The sequence below is a fragment of the Buteo buteo genome, chromosome 2 (genome assembly GCF_964188355.1).
Source record: "Buteo buteo chromosome 2, bButBut1.hap1.1, whole genome shotgun sequence".
NCBI classification, from domain to species: domain Eukaryota; kingdom Metazoa; phylum Chordata; class Aves; order Accipitriformes; family Accipitridae; genus Buteo; species Buteo buteo.
The window spans coordinates 46,665,195-46,681,477 of record NC_134172.1 but is presented as its reverse complement, the minus strand read 5'-3'; the positions used below and the strand labels follow the sequence as shown (position 1 = coordinate 46,681,477).

General features: G+C 42.1%; 1 protein-coding gene across 2 annotated transcripts; it reads left to right on the top strand.

The window, feature by feature from the left end:
* The first annotated feature begins 2,835 nt into the window (after positions 1-2,835).
* On the top strand, positions 2,836-16,283 carry CMTM6 (CKLF like MARVEL transmembrane domain containing 6). 2 transcript variants are annotated; one of them, XR_012653871.1, is made up of 5 exons: positions 2,836-3,141; positions 9,004-9,180; positions 10,083-10,181; positions 11,658-11,868; positions 12,767-16,283. XR_012653871.1 is itself a non-coding variant. In XM_075053185.1 (4 exons), the coding sequence occupies exons 1-4, from the start codon at positions 3,025-3,027 to the stop codon at positions 11,805-11,807; spliced, it is 543 nt and encodes a 180-aa protein (XP_074909286.1). In that variant the 5' UTR covers positions 2,837-3,024; the 3' UTR covers positions 11,808-16,283. The 2 variants fall into 2 exon arrangements, 1 of the variants encoding a protein (XP_074909286.1); XM_075053185.1 differs by having other exon boundaries at positions 2,837-3,141; positions 11,658-16,283.

Here is a 16,283-nt window from a genome sequence, read left to right as displayed (position 1 = left end):
GCTAGCTAGTCATCCTGTATTTACTTCATGTAATACATAGGGCTAGAGTCGTGAACAAAAGCTGTTGAGATCCTTGTGTGGGAACACCAGGACTGAGATCAGGGAGAAAGCCATGCCTCTGACTGGCTGACTTTAGTGGAGCTCCCCAAATTGTGCCGTAGCAATAAACCACACCACCCTTCAAATGAAAACGAGTCTGGCTCCTTCAGTGGTTTGGACTTTTAAGTTGTCTTCCCATTCCTCTACTTCCTTCTCCCTCACCTTCTGAGAATAAAAGCAAAAAAACCCCACAACTGCATTTATGAACATGGGAAAAGGAGAATATTAATTCCTGAGGTCAGTGGAGCCCTGTTGCCAATTCTGAGTGTGAGGGACTTGGGCTTTAGCGTTGTACTGTAACACAGCACAAAGCTAGTGCCAAAGAGCCACCGGGGCGTCACTTTATGAAAACAGTGGTGCAGCTCTGGCCTGTATCCACCTTATTCCAGCAGTTCGCGTTTATTCAACTGCTTCAAGGAGCTCCAGTCGCATTTTTTTGTAAATTATTTCAACATCAGTGGCAAGGAGTGGTAACTGTCATACAGCTATACTGTGTACAGTGTATGTAATCTTCCCCTAATGAGGTGGCTTTCTCAACTTAATTGGTATTACTTTTTGGTCACTATGGTGGGTGTCTTTGGAGATGTAATGAGGGAGAAAACTAGGTCACTCATCACTAATGTGCTTCCATGGATCTCTCCCACTCTCTGCCTGCCTGACTGGAGATGTTACCGTAGTTCAGGATCTAACTCCAGGGCTGCCTCTCTGCCATCATGTCCTGCCTTTAGGTCTGGTCCTGCCATTCCAGTAGAGGCTGTGGAGGTGTAGGAAAGACTTCTCTTTTTGGAAAACTCTTGTCAGGTATAGCACATAAACAGAAGGAAATGAACAGATGTACATCTGGAATGAGATTTCCATTACATTACAGCCAGCTAATTACAGTTATTTGCATTAAACAGGCTTGTTATTTATCGTAACTGTTGTTTTGATTTGCATTCCCTCTTTAAAGGAGAGATACTGTACTTGAAAGACAGTGCTGATGAAAAGGGTGAAGAACACCTGCTGTTTGTGTGAATAGCAGCATTTGTATGTTTTAACATAATGCTTGAAGTATTTTTAAGCTATCAGGTCCTATGCTGTTGTCCAGTTTTCATTCCTTCTCTGTCACATGATCTTACAGTCCCTGTAGCTTTGCTGTTGTTTTGCTTTTCCTGCACCTCCCTATAAATAAATAAATAAAGTGGCCTAAATAAGTTAGGCTTTAAATGGCAAGCTAGCCTTTATAATTCATGCATCATTGACATGTATTTCCTGGAGAAGGCCTGAACAGGAAAAACTCGTAAAGACAGCAGTAGCTAGGAAAAGGTTGCTGTATATTTTATCTTTTGTAGGGTTGTCTTGTGTTTCTGTGACTCCTTGAAAAACAGTCTTTCCTCAAGACAGTTGTCATCAATACTAACATCTGTGTTCATAATCTAGCAATGCTGCATCAAGCCACTGGTAAAGATTCAAAAGGGAACAACTACAAAATAGCCTTAGATGCCTCCGAACACCTGAAGAGAACGGACACTTGCTTCTACCTCTGTTAAGTCCTGTCTCCCTCAGACCACAGCACAGCCTAGTCACACACTTTGTGGCTTTCAAATTATTCAGCCAGTTTTGAGATATTATCAAGGAAGAAAACAAAACAAAAAGGGAATTTCCTTCAGAAGAGAGATGCCAGCCTCTGTAATGTGATCTTATTTATAATGTACATATTTTAAAAAAAGGTAACGAAGGCACTGGGGACTCATAAGTGGTAACAGTAAATGTTACTGACTACACCTACCTGCTCAGTCCTGCAGTCTGGGATTGTGCCAGCAGAGCTACATCAGACTCATCCCAACCCCAGGCAGAAGCTAGGGCACACCCATGGCAATACCTTACTTATTTTAGTGGAAACTCCCATACCTTGGGAATTGCGGGACTTGCCCTGCTCATTTGCCTCTCAAGCCAATTCCTGCAGCTGAACATAATTTATGGCACGGACAAGTCTGTATCATCCTGCCTGGTGACCCTGCATGTTCCCCTGGCTTGTGTTGTCTTACTGGGAGGTCAGGTGTACGGCCTGCTGGTACGCATTCAGCACAGAGTGTGGCCCAACTGCTTTTATCTGGCCCACACTACTCCATCTGTCCAGCTAACGGTGGCCCTTGGCGGAGTTAAAAATAGCACCTACCTCATGGGTCACTGTAGCACACATCCTTCCACTTCCCTGTGAGGTTCTGAAGACAGGCAGCATCTGAACAGCCTGCTCTGTTCCGTAGGCACGTATGAAGCAAATTGCCAACTTTTCTATCAGTAGACTGTATTTGACTGAATTCAAGTGAGTGAAGTATATCCGAACTTGACTATGAAGGACCATAATAGTTCTGTGGATTACACATTAACAATATAGAAGTGAATGTAACACACCTTTGCTTACATACAATGGGCTTGATCTACTCTTACATAGGCACCAAAAGCTGTTTAAAAGTCGATCTGGGCAAAGGTATGGAAGTGTATTAGTAGAGACTCCCCAGGGATACTAGTGTTTTCTCTCACTGACAACAAGGAATGTAAGCAGGGAAAGCTTTGGCTTAAAAAATCCTTCTGATGTCGTCATCTCGTGTGACAACAGGCAAGTAAATAATCGTGTAAACTCCTCCTAATAAGCGCCCGTTACCAAACTGAGAACAGCCCCAGGCCTGAGGCGACCCCTGCCCGAGTGCCCCGCGGCCCCTCCGCTCCCGCGGCCCGCCGTCCCCCTCCCGCCGCCCTCGGCAGCCGCGGCCGCCGGCCGGGGGCGATGGCGCTCGCTGCAGGAAGCGCCTTTGTCCCGCCGGGGCCTAGGCGGGCCTCCGCCGCCGCCTTCCCCTTCCCTTTCTCCTTCCCCTTCCCCTCCTCCGGCCCCGCCGCCCTTTTGCTTTCGCTTTCCCCCAGCTGGCGGCCGCCGGCGGCGCGGCCATGGACAACGTCTACAACGACACCACCGAGCCGCAGGCCAAGCCGTCCCGCCGCCCCCTGGGCTGCACCCTGCGGCACCTGCGCGGATGGCGGCTGCCGACCAAAGCGCTCCAAGCGGTGAGTCCCCTCCTCGCCTCCCCTCGGCCCCGCCGGGCAAGCGGCGGGCGCGTCCGGCGGTGAGTCCCCTCCTCGGCCCCGCCGGGAAGCGGCGGGCGCGGCCGGCGGCGAGCCAAGGCGGGGGAGCGGGGCCAGGGCGGCCGTTCGCTGACTGACTGACGGACTGACTGACCGACCGACCGCCCGCCCGCGCACCTCGCAGGCAGCGGCCGTTCTCGCTCCCCCCCGCGCCGTGGCCGGGGACGCGCCGGGCCTTGCGCGGAGCGAGCAGCCCCTGGCAGAACGGCTGCCCGGCGGAGCGGGGAGAGGCCGAAAGTCTCCCCGAGGTGGTCGCGCCCGGGTGCGCGGGGCTGGGACCGGCCGGGCGGGCGAGCAGCTGCTACCGCGCCGCCGGCTGTCGCCCGCGTCCTTTATAGATGTCCCCGCTTGCCGAAAGCGCAACTTTGGTACAGAAATGGCCGTGTTATCATGACCTCCGGCTTTGGGGCAATCCTAAAAACCCGTCTCTTAAAAAAACCCCTAAACTCTTCAGTGGCAAAGCGCAGGCTGAGGGCGACGGCCGTACGCAGGCTTCAGGGGAGTCGTTTCTGTCGGTCGGGAAGGGGCTCGCTCCACCCGAAAGCCTGACTTCAGAGGTACCACAGGCAGAGCCGGCCTCTGCTCTTCGTCGCTAAAGCTGCGCAGACTTGTAACGCAGCTGGAAAGCTGGCGTGGTGTCTTATAATACCATCGTCTGCACAGGTTCAGATTATTTTATGGTGGGGAAGTAACAGCCGTGTTCCTTTTTCGTGTTCCAGCTCCGGGAGCAGGTGCTGACATCTGATGGTTGCATGCGTCATGCGACCAAGGTTTGGTGCTGCAGCCTGTGTGGTTCACCTGCCTGCTGTCATTAAGGTTAAAAATCAGAGGGAAGCCTCACAGGAAACTTAGTATTTTCTTCTGAGGGCCACGTTGGATGAGAACAGGAGGTAGAAGCCTTTGGTTGAACCTCAGGGTAGGGCAGTAGAACTGGGAAGGGCTTGCTGGGTCATGAGATCCGACCTCCCTCTTCTGCTGCCCCTGCAGCCCGTTTGTAAGTTTATGACGCTGCACTGCCTGTGCTAAAGTCGGAGCGCTCATTTCTTCCGTGATTCATGGTACAAAATGGCACAAGAAATGTGCAGTGTTGATGGTGGCCTGTTGCGTGAGACATCGCAGTGCATCACTTCGTGTTGGGCAGTCCTGTGCCCACCAGGAAATAGAAGGCTTATATTCTGCTTCCGTTTTGCTATGTGTAACGTTATTCCCGAACGCATTCAGCAGTTGAGTGCGTGATTCAGACTCCCATTTGTTCTACGCTCCGCGATGGGCTCTTCCAAAATGTGCCAGTGTGATAAGGATGGGAGGAGCATCATTCTTAAGTACTGGCAGGGAGGTAGTGAAACTGACAGTGGGAAAGGGCAGCTGACTGTAAATGTGTATCAGGGTATGTTTTCCAGCCAACAAAGTGGCTTTTTAGTCAGATGTCTCATGCTCATGGGAATTGTAGGTGATTTCCAACCCTTTCTCATTATTTCATCATTGCAGAAAAGACAATGTTTGTTTTTTAACCTTTGTTTCGCACACAGTAAAAACCCTCAACCAGAAACATTCTAAGATTCTTGAGAGGTGGTAAAGGTAACAGTAGCGCTGCCAAAAATAATGTTTTCTAAGAGTGTTTAAAAATAAATCACACCCAAGAAGGCTTTAAATAGATAAGTATAGTAGGACATAAACTTTTACTTCATCTACTGGAAATTAATAAAGTAGGATCTGCTGGCTGTTGCTCCCAGACAAGCAGATCATTTATAGAAGTAGGTTCACCAACTAAAATAAACCATTACATAGGCAAATTTACTGGTGTACCAAAGTCTTAAACTGTTTACCTGAACAGAGGCATTATTTAAAAAGCTTTCTAGGTAGGAAAAAGGAAAATTATGATTATCCTAAACAGGATGGGTAGCTGCTTGATATGCTTCTAAAGAATTAGCAGTTTATGGTCTGTACCTGTCCTTCAATGAGAGGAAAAAGAAAATGGAGTTACCGTCGTTCACCTTCCTAATTTCCAACATTTTTCCTTCCCCTTTTATATCCCTTTATCAAAATGCACAGATCTTGGAGTTCTTTGTCAAAACACTTTGAACGAGCCCCAGAAGTTCCTCAAGGTGGAAGCCTCAGTATCTGCAGGAAGAAAAATGTTCCTGTTTCGGGAAAGTGTTGATTTTTGGAAGTGCCAGTGATGGTGATGGTCATTATCATCTATCAGCCTTGTGTTACAGTAGTGGTTGTTATTGGAATTATGCACTGATAAGCACTGGTGTGGACTGCTAAACAGGGTCTTGCACTCAGAAAATCAGCTGTCTTCATTATAGAAGTGATCAAGTGTTTCACAAAATACTGTGACGACCTGACCTGCAAAAAACTGGTTTCTAGACCTTAGAAATGCTTTTCTTCCAATTAATAATGCCATACATTGTAATCTTAGTCTGTTTTTTAAAGCTTTTTGGGCAAATGAAATAAGGAAAATGTAACTGCCAAAAGGATGCTGGGAGGCATGCTTATTGCGTGGGTTTCTAGACTCTTTGTTGGGTTTTTTTAATATATAGGTGGAATGTTTTTGTTAGTCTATGACTGGTTCAGATTCTGCACAAAGGTAAATGGCACAGCGCATATTGTGCCAAGACTGAGATAGAAATGAATTTTTATCTAAACCAGAAATACCTGTCATCAACTATTGTTTCACTCTTACAATTTTCCTTTCCAGTTAGGGCATTTTGGTTATTCAGTCTTAAACATCTGCTCTTTTTCTGAGCTGTTCACTTCCTATATTAGCCCTGATTGATGAGAGCTACAGAATTAATATGAGCACCCATCTCAATTAGAAGATTTTGCACTAGAAACTGCTGAGCATTTTCACAGGCCTGTTGGAAAGTTCATTGATCTGCTTTTTTTTCGTAGCATTCTTTCGTAGCCTTTCAGTTATTAAATCTACTTTAGAAACTTGACACTTGTGTAGAAACTTCCAACAGTAATGTCGGTAGTAATGAATAACTTCTTGCTGGTAAGACACAGATGAAGATGTTTAATTTCTGGTGTACATATGGACAGTTAGGACTACTAATTTTTAAAAAGATGTTAAAAACTGCATCTCCAACGATGCTTTTCCCTTTACAGCAAGCAGTGCATGCATATGGCGAGGTGTGGATTTTCCTGCAGGAACCAGCAAGCCTGGTGCCAGGCTGTCTGTGTCCCTGCGCACCCCTCTGCAGCCCTTGCTTGCTCCGATCTGTGCCCTGACCTACCTGCCAGGTAGTCTCTGCCTGCCCACTAACACTGGCACTGCATCCACAGCAGTGCAGGGCTCTGGGCAAGAGGGAAGGAAGGTGGCGGCTGCCTGCTTTTGTCTTCAGGCGTTGCCCTGGGCTTCAGGGTGAAAGAAGCTCTGCCCAGAAGGTTTAGCTGTCCAGAAAATGAGGAACTACTGAGCTGCCCCTCTTCACTTGTTATTGACAGCTCAGACAAAAGCAGTAGTGATATTCTGGGCATCAGCTGCTAGGGATTCTCCATGGGATTGGTGTGGAGAAGGCAGATATAAAAAACAAAACAGAAGGAGCGTTGGCTGCTTCATGTAAGCCTGTAGAGGTCTGCGCTCATCCCAGGACTAATGCTGGCAGATCAAGTTGGATCTCCAGCAGAACAGTTCTTGGGAAACTGAATGAAATGTGGAATCTCCTGGCTTGTTTTATATTTATGCTGTATCTAATAGCAGGATGTTACTAAAATGCAGATGAATAATAGAGACGATAATCTTCTGGCTAATACTAGTAAAAACTTCTTGCTATGTTATACAGCTGTAACTATATAAGCTGAAATTAGGAGCTACTCTTTTAGTGGTATTTAAAAGTATTCTTTTTTTTTGTAGTAGGACAACAGAGTAATCCCTTTTGTTTCCCAGAGTGATATCAAGAAGCAAGTTAAGAAATCCAAGCAGAACTCTCTGGCAGCTTGTAAATGTGCTGTTGATACACTACTTTGATTAAAGTTCTTCAAGCCAAAGCTTTTTTAATGATGTACTCTATTTTGTTATTCAGCTTATTAATAAAAAATTGAATATTGACTTGGACAAGTCCCACATAGGACTCCACTTGGTAAATCTCACTTATTTGACACTGAACGCTTTATAGCTAAGCTACTCTTTGAGTGGGATTTTGTTCTACTTGTTTGTACACTCAGCAGAGAGGGTTTTTTTCAGTTATTTAGATCATATTATGGTTATCTGAGCTTATAAATTCTTTTAAGGACAGGTTTATTTCCTTTCTGTTCTGTTTCATCCCAGGTGAAAGTGATGGCATTCAGTTTTCAGTGCTGATAAAAAAAGCTAGAACTATGCATGAAAATGTATCTCACACTTTAGGTGACCTTGTGAAAAATGTGAAATTGAGAGTCATTGGATGCAGCTGTGAGCAAATCTTTTGAAATGCAAAAAAATACTTAAAAATTGGAAATTCAGAGTTCAAAACATTCTTCAGACAGCCATTGTAGTCACTGGTTTAGGTGCAAAGGCTGCTGAGAAGTTTGCCTTGCCAGCCGCTGCGGAAGAGAAGGGAAGTATGTGGAGGCCTGATAGTAATACTGCAGTTGCCCAGCTCCGGTTCTTTCCCTTTCTGAGATCCTGTTTACTTTATATGATTGCAGTGTTTTCAAAGCATGATGCTTTGAAGTACCCTTATGAGGTCTGGCTTAGCAGGGGGAATTTACAGTTCCCAGGTGCTAAATTATTGTTCTTATTTTTACTGTCAGAAAACTGAAACCAAAGGCTGGTGGTTGTTTTCCAAGAACAGTTCTGAATTTTAGAATTTGATTTTTTACTTTTTTAAAGAAGAACTGTCAACCTCATTATTGCCCATATACTCTTACTAAAAATATGATCATCATCCTTCTGTCAGTCTCAATTTTATGACTGCATCTGATTCCTACTAATGGTTTTGTTTTAATTTGGTGAACTCCTTAGTACAAGGATCTGTAATGCTGTGTCAAATTTATGGGGTGAAGGAAATTAGCAGGAAGTAGCCAAAATGAGAGAACATTTAAATAAAGCAGTATTCTTTCTTGTACAATAAAATAGAAAATCGAGCAGCAGGTTTATGGTGACTGTACAGGAATTAACTCACGTTCTTTCCTCAAAATATAATCTGGCAGGAAGGTGAACGTAAGCTTCTACATAGATTAAGCACTGTCCAACATAGTTAAATGTAGTCTAAAGTTTTGTTCCTACAAGTACAGCTGAGCTTCTGTCGTTACTGGGTCATAAGCACATGAGCTATTAGCTACATGCGCTTTCTCTGAAGTTTTATTAAGGGAGGTAACGTCAGCTGTAAACGTTCAGGGAGGTAGCTGACTGTGTCAATGCCATCCAATTTCCCCCTCTGCCCTGAACCCAAATGCATTTAAAATTAAGTGCAGTTGTAAGTAGTAAGCAATAGTATTTTTGCTCGTTCTGAGTGGGATGTGTGCTCTCCATGCTGTCTGCCCTGTCTGCTTCCAACTGGCAATTGCACAAAACCACGAATCAGGAATCTTGACTGCCTAATCAAGAAGCCTGTATTTGGCGGTGTGTGCTCAGCTTACCTGAGTGTAGTTTATTGACCAACTTTTAACAGCAAGTGTAAACCATGTCACTGTGATTATTTCTGCCTGTAAGAAAATAGTGCAAAATTTTACCGGGTTCTTTGTAGAATGAGGATTTTTCTTACAGCTGTCTTTATTAACGTTCATATCAGAGATGTCTATTTGCTGAAGATATTAAGAGACTTGATCCAACTCAAGCATGTTCTTTGTTTGCAGATTCTCTCTCTTCTGGCTGTTATTTGTGAAGAAATTGTGGAGGATTGTATCAAGTGTGGTGGACTTTACTTCTTTGAATTCACAAGCTGCAGTGCCTTTCTTTTGAGCCTTCTGATCCTGTGTGTGTATTGCACTGATGTATATGAAACATTTGGGGAAGATAAAGTACAGACAGTGGTAAAGATTTTTTTTTTTTTTTTAAACCATTTCTTGTAAGTGCTTAAAGACTACTGTGGAGTAAAAAGGCTACACAGAATGAATCTCCTTTATTTAAAGGGTAGATTAAAGTAGCTTATAGTTAAAAAATGAGTTAACTTTGAGAGTTCCTTTTATATTAACAACTTTTTCCAAAATTGTCATGTTGGTTACCTGCAGGATTTTAGAACTTGTGTGAAAGTCTTTCACACAGACTAATACTACTGCGTAGTCATTGCATATATGTATGTATACGGAACACAGTTTACTGCCAGCATGGTACTTGTAACTTGCCTGTTTACCCTATCTATTTTCCTACTGGGTGTAGCCTACCTCCTTTTTGGTAATAATCATACTCATTACAGTTTATGCTTTTATATTTCAGAAGATCCAGCAGTGGCACAAAGTTGCTCTGTAAAGTCAGTAAGAATATTACACTGTCTTATGAGTGTCCCTTCCTATTTGTCTTCAGAGCAAACAGTAGGTTTTTTACATGAAGGTACAGATAGGGGAGTGTAGTAAGAGATTTGAATGAACACATTTACTTACAGGTTTCTGATTTCCCATATGTTTTGCATAGGGAATAATGCTAGCGTGGTTGACCTGAGCTTGAATTTGATTGTGAAAAAAGTTAGGTGAAATGAATGAAATACTTAAAGACGACAAAAACAGGGGAGTATGTCATGCAGACTCTTTTAAATAGTTGATTATGTTGAATGTTGTTCGGAATATAGCTGTACAATATATTTTCTGAAGCTCCGACTATCGTCAAAGTTTCCAAGTATAAATTCACTGGCAGATTAACTCAGCTGCTGTTATGATGCTTGTTCTTTTTCAGGTAGTAGATCTACAATTCTATAACATTCATTTTTTTATATTTGCAGAATTTATGGACCATGCGAGCCATAGCTGTCTGTTTTCTGTTAGCATCAATAGTGCTTGCTGCGACCAGCTCTGGGTCTGCTGTTGAAAATGCTGCATGCGTAAGTCTTAAAATTGCATCATTTACTTTGTGTTTATCTTGTATGTGAATTTCTCTGCCCTCTAAACCTCACTGAATTTGCAGGGAAGAAACTGGGTAGGGAACAGAATTCAGTGCATTGTGATGTTTCAGGAGGAATTAGCTATTTTTAAGACCTTCCAGAAACTTAACCGCAGGAAATCCAAAGAGCAGGCATTCCTCAGGATTGCTGGAAAGCTCTGCATGCACTTGCAGCTCCCCAGTGTTTGTGGCTTGCTTCTGGGTTCCTCAGACTTCACTGCCTTGGCTCTGTATTATTCCCCGTCTGTCACTGTTTTGATGCTTCCATCTCTCACAGCTTCCCCAGTTCTCTGATATCTGAAATGCCTACTTTTTTCCTCAATTGTCCTTTCATAATGCTACCTCCTCACAAAGTCAGCAAGAAACCATGCCTTTTACCAGGCATTATAAAGCATATGTGAAGAATGCTGACTTGCAAAGGCTTCAGTAAGAGCAGCAGTTTCCTCAGTGACAGAAATAGAAGCGCAACAGGGCATGCATCTCCCGGGGGACACTGAAGAGGCTTTGGGATGCTGTGGATCTCATAATTCCTCACTCATTTGGCACTTCTTTTGAATAACCTTGGAATTGTGAATATGTGAGTTTAAAAGATAAAATTTTTATTTTATTCTTGGATGAGAAAAAATGAGTTAGGAAAGAAAGCAAAATAATTCTGTTCCACAGGCAGCACAAGCTATTAGAGATACACACTTTTGTATAGTCATCTTCTGTGATGATATATTCAAACCTAATGGTTTGAGTATAAAGTCTTTCAAGTTTTTTTTCCTGGAGTTGGAAAAAAACCCCAACTATTGTGATTTAAGACTTACTAGTGTCAAATTGCTTTGGCCCAAACCAGTTGTGTGAAATTTATGTAAAAGTTAGAATAAGGCATGTATGTGTATCCTTGTTTGATAGAAGCTGCTAAAAACAACCTTCTCCTTACCACTATCTTGCTATGACTAATAATGAAATGTCATTAACAAAATGTCATTTCATCCCCCCTTGCTGACCCAGTAAGAACTTGCTTAGGCTCTGTGGATCTTATCTCCTTTCACCTTCCACATGTTACTCTTATTCACTTAGTCCTTTTAATCAGCAGCCATCTCTCGGATAAATATTCTGCTATACCACCAATGCCATGCTTCTTTAATAACTAAGTTTTGCAATAAAATGAATATACTTTTACTATTAAGGGCTCTTTAGAACATATTGTATGGTTCACACTTGATTAAGAGAATGAGAACTGTAAAAACTTTTGCATTACATGTGCTAGAATTATGATTTCTGATCTGTTTCTAATTTAAATTGAACTACCGATTTAAGGAGGACTGGAAACTTTATATATAAGCGTTATTAATGTATGTAAATTGTCCAGCAAATCTCTCCAAACAGTGTTTATACATTTAAAAATTATATATTCCTTTCACTTTCACAGGTGTTTGGATTTCTTGCAAGTGGTGCATTTTCAGCTGAAATTATTATAGAGTGTTTTCATAGTCAGAAACAAAATGTCAACGGATCCTCTGAAAATCCTGGCAATGCTCAGAGTTACACAGAAAATCAGCCACTGAATAAACAAAGCTAACTTTCTGGAATTATGTCATTCTTTTTGAATGGAGCAAACTAAAATGAACCTTCAGTGCGCTGTAGGTAACATCTTCTGTCTCCCTTCTAACCAATTTTGTACGCATTGCTCATCACAAATTTTTATAGGTCCTTAGGTCAAGTAATGGCATCTTGAGCATCATTTTCTAAGGTAACTGGTTCTGCTTAATAACTGGTCCTGCTACCCCTCCAGGTGACACACACTAAAAAGACTTGTCTAAGTAGAATAACTTAAGGACAACAGAGTGCTGATTTGATTTTGACAGAGGTGACTAATAAAGATTAATGTGTGATGCATAAATTCTGAGCTATAACCTAAAGATACTTTCTGTATAAATGGACCAGATAATTCTGTTATGAGTTATAGATTAGTACAGCAGAATTCATTCTTGTACTTACTGGTCAAACTGTGAATATAAAAGGGATACCTAATTGGAGCCTAACAGAAATGCTTATCCTTACATAAGGGGTTTTGTTTTGGGTTTACTATTCATGTGTCTCAGTTCTGTCTGTGGAGATCAGTTTAATGGATTAGTGAGTGTAGGGTTTTTATGGGGGGGCTAATGTAATGGTATATTAAGGAGACAGTTTGCACCCCATGATCATCAAAGTTTGCACCTCTGCGCCAGAATCTTCTTTCAGATTGTTTTGAAAGCTATAAAAGTTGCAGGAAGAAACTTGAAAAGCCAGCTGTGAGAGGAAAAAGATGAAGAATAAATATTTTCACAAAGTAACCCAAAAAGTGGCAATCTGAACATCAATGGGAAAAATGTTACAGCGCGTTGGTACTATCCTGGTGAATATTACTTGCAGGGTTAATACTATCCTGGTGAATATTACTTGCAGGGTTAATACCATATGCAGCTTGTTTATGCATAGTTAATGGTAAGTATTGCCGGAATGGTTATGGACCCCACCATTTTCTTTGTTTATAAATAGGGCACTAGCTTGAGACTTCTTGCTACTAAGGCAGCTGGTAAACAGGTAAATTAGCACTTGTACCCTTGATGTGTCTTAAAAGCGACAGGCTGTATGACTGCAAGAAACACTACTGATGCAACACATAGCAGACAAGTGACGGACATATCGGACCAGATGTTGATGGCTGTAAAAGAAATGGAGTGGTGAAAAGGCATTTTTCAAATGTCTGAGGTAGAAGCAAGACTGCTAGACCTCACTGAAGAGGAGAGCCTTCAAAAGTAAAGCAAATTGCTGTAAGCCAGGAGATGTCCAAAATACCAAAGCAAATGAGAAAAAGCTGATTATGCAAAAACAATTCTTGTTTGAGTGCTCATGACATTTGCTGTGTCTTCCAGGCATTAACTCCCATTTCATCAATACCCTAGTCTGACAAATTTATAGTCCTGTAACCTGTTGTGGCAGCACTGAGACTAAGCCCTCCAGAAATTGGCTGAGAAAGCTGCATTTGGAAAAGGATGAGGAAGCTGTTGTAAGACAAAGGACTGTAAAAGAAGGTCAGAGTTTTTTTTCCAGTGCTGCCACTTTCTGATGAATTTGAGTTTGTGATGTACTCTCTCTAAGCTCTGAGACTTAAGCCTAACACTACACTTTGCTTGGAGGATGTAAAATTTTGACAGGTGGTGTGAAGCATCAAGTTTAAGCTGTAGCTTGGTTTCAGAGCCATGCATAAAAGACATACTTTGCTTCATAGCATTTCCTGCTTTGCAAAGAAGAAATGCTTTTTGGACTGGCTTTTTTTTTTTTTCCCTTTGTATTTATTAGTGTCCATTTGCACTAAAACCTGATCTCAGTCTGGGTGTACCGAGCTTGCTGTAGCTGTCTCCGAAAACTGGGTAGATTAGAGATGTTTTGTTTACAAGCAGTGTTCCTGGTGATATGAAGCTTGCCATAACAAAAAATCTCTGTGCTATGATTTGCAATGTCTTACTTTGGGGATCATGTCCATATCTATGATTAATATTCTAAGAGGTTTTTTCTTTTTTTTTTTTATTGCCTAGGATTCTACTGAATTTGTTTTCACATCAAAACGTCTATAGTCTCTAAATCTTGATCTATAATTAAAAGCAGTAAATATAGTGTAAGAGTAACACTGCTGCTGGTATTTATTAAGCAATGCAGCACCATGACAAGACTTTTATTGTAAGGTAATTTTTCTTGTAATTTTTCTCAGCTTGAAAATATGTGAATAGAGTTCTGGGTTTTGGTTGCTTTTTCTATAGACTTTTCTCCCCCTAAGTGCTTTGTTATTGGTGTCCATTCCTGAATTGGAAATGGTACCGACAGGGATCTGTAAAGTCATCTCTGCCTCAGCCTCCCTATCTATGGTACCTACTGTTGACACTTCAGAGAGAAACTGAAATACAGAGCAAGTTACCTTTATGAAAAAGTGCCACAAGGAGTTGGTGTTAGAAGAAGTGACTTTGAGATCTCCTGACTCCCATGATCTGACTATTAGGCCTTTTGAAGCATACTGCCAACCTTTGCAGAGCAGTTTGATGGATTCTCTTACTACATACATGCTGGCATCCCTGGCATGTTTTTGGGTTGTTAGAGTGAGGGTGTTTTGGCATGTTTTTAATTTTCATTTTAGCTGTTCCAAGTAGGTAGTTTATACCCATTCTTTCACCAACTGAACGATCCATGCATAGATTGGAGGATCAGATTCCATCTCTGACTGAAAGGGATGCAAGCGTTGCCAGCAGCTAATGAAAACAACCAACAGTAGTCTTTGGGAAACTGGTTAGTTGTTTTCCTGTATATCACAGGAGCTTACTAATAGGAAGAGTCCTGCTATTCTTTACAATACATATTGCTCCACTCCAGATGCTGTTTAGCTGGCATTAATCTGTCACATAGTAGTATAATACTACAAGCAAGTCACATATTGGTTATAGGTTCAAGGCAATTGCTAAATAGTTGCTTCCAAACCAGTTGTTGGCTAACAAAGCAGTTTCTGCATGGTGGTACTATTAATCCTAGGCTTATTAAGTATGAGGTGTTCTTTTTGTTATGTTTTAAAATAGTTGAGAAGCAGGTTTGCTAGTGTGTATGCTGTTCTCCGCTTCTGTGGGGTCATTTCTTTAACTGCTGTATCAGCTTCCTAAGGTAAAGGGGCAGGTGTGTGTGTGTGTGTCCCTCCTGGCTCTTCTGCCCTCACAGGCTAGATAGGGGACAGACTTCCTTGCTGCAGTGGCTGAGCAGACTGGTCTCCTGCAGTCTTAATGTGCCCCCTTTGATGCTTCTGGTGTCAGATCCAGGCTTTGAGTGTCTGTCTTTTAATTAGATTGATCCCAGAGAATGGCATTGGAGCTGGATTAAACATCTGGTTTTGCAGGAGCTCTGCATGTGTGGCTGGATGTCTCTTACCCCTCCCGTGCTCTGTCAGCAAAGCAGACTGCTTGTTTCCCAGCCTGCTTCTGATGAAATCAGCCTATTTAAACCAGCTATTTAAATTGCTTAAATTAAGGTGGCTGATTTTGACTCAAGTGGTTTAGGGATTGTTCAGGAGAGTGGTGAGAGCTCTGGCAGAAGTGCTGTTACAAGCAACTGCCTTAAATTTCTTCTTCTGTTTGCAAAGTAACCATCTCTCTACAATCTTAACTGGCAGTAAAACCTGTGAAAAGAAGCTACTGGCCCAGTACGTCTACCTGGGGATTGTCTTCTCCCTTCTTCACCATGGTGCTTGGCAGTGGTGTTGCGAGCCTGCTCAGACACATTAAAAGCTTTCGTCTTTTCCAGTTGAGCCCATCCAAAAATATTTAAAGGCTCTGCACCCACTTTCAGGCTTTGTTTACAGCGCCTTGAGAATCAGTGCAGAGGATTCTCCAGGACATGTGAGGACTTGTTGTTAAGTGGCTGGACTGTGAGTTTCTTCTCTGAAAATCTGCACGTGTGTTGTGTAGATTGTGAATGTTCATTTTTGTGTTTGGTGTTTAGCCCACATTAAAATCACAATGCTACCAGTGCCCTTTGTGTTCTAAATATGTGAAGAAATTGTGCCTTCTTGCTTGCACTCTGTGCTTAAAAATAGTGGGGAAGGCTTGTGGTCTGTTACAGTTGAGTTCTACATTTGCATCCTCCAACTTGAAAAAGCAGTGAGTTATCTCACACAATTCTGAGCTCTGCACAAGATGTTTTTGCATAATGGCTGTCACGGTGATCCTTGTTCAAATTTGTGCAATAAAAATACCAAGCTTTCTACACTGAAGGGAAATACATACTTGGTGAAATGTTTGAAAAGTTATATATAAAATTGTAACAAATCAAGATGCTGGTAGTGCCTTTAAGATGGAAATTCATCTTTGTTTTAGTCTATTGCTGTAAACATAAGCAGTTCTCTAGACAGTAAACTATGCTGTTCAGAACTATATCACTTTTAATACCTTTGAGAATTTAAGTGACTTTTAATGATTATTAAATCAGGATAATAATACAGTGGGTTTATATATATAAAATAAAAATTTTATACAGTCTT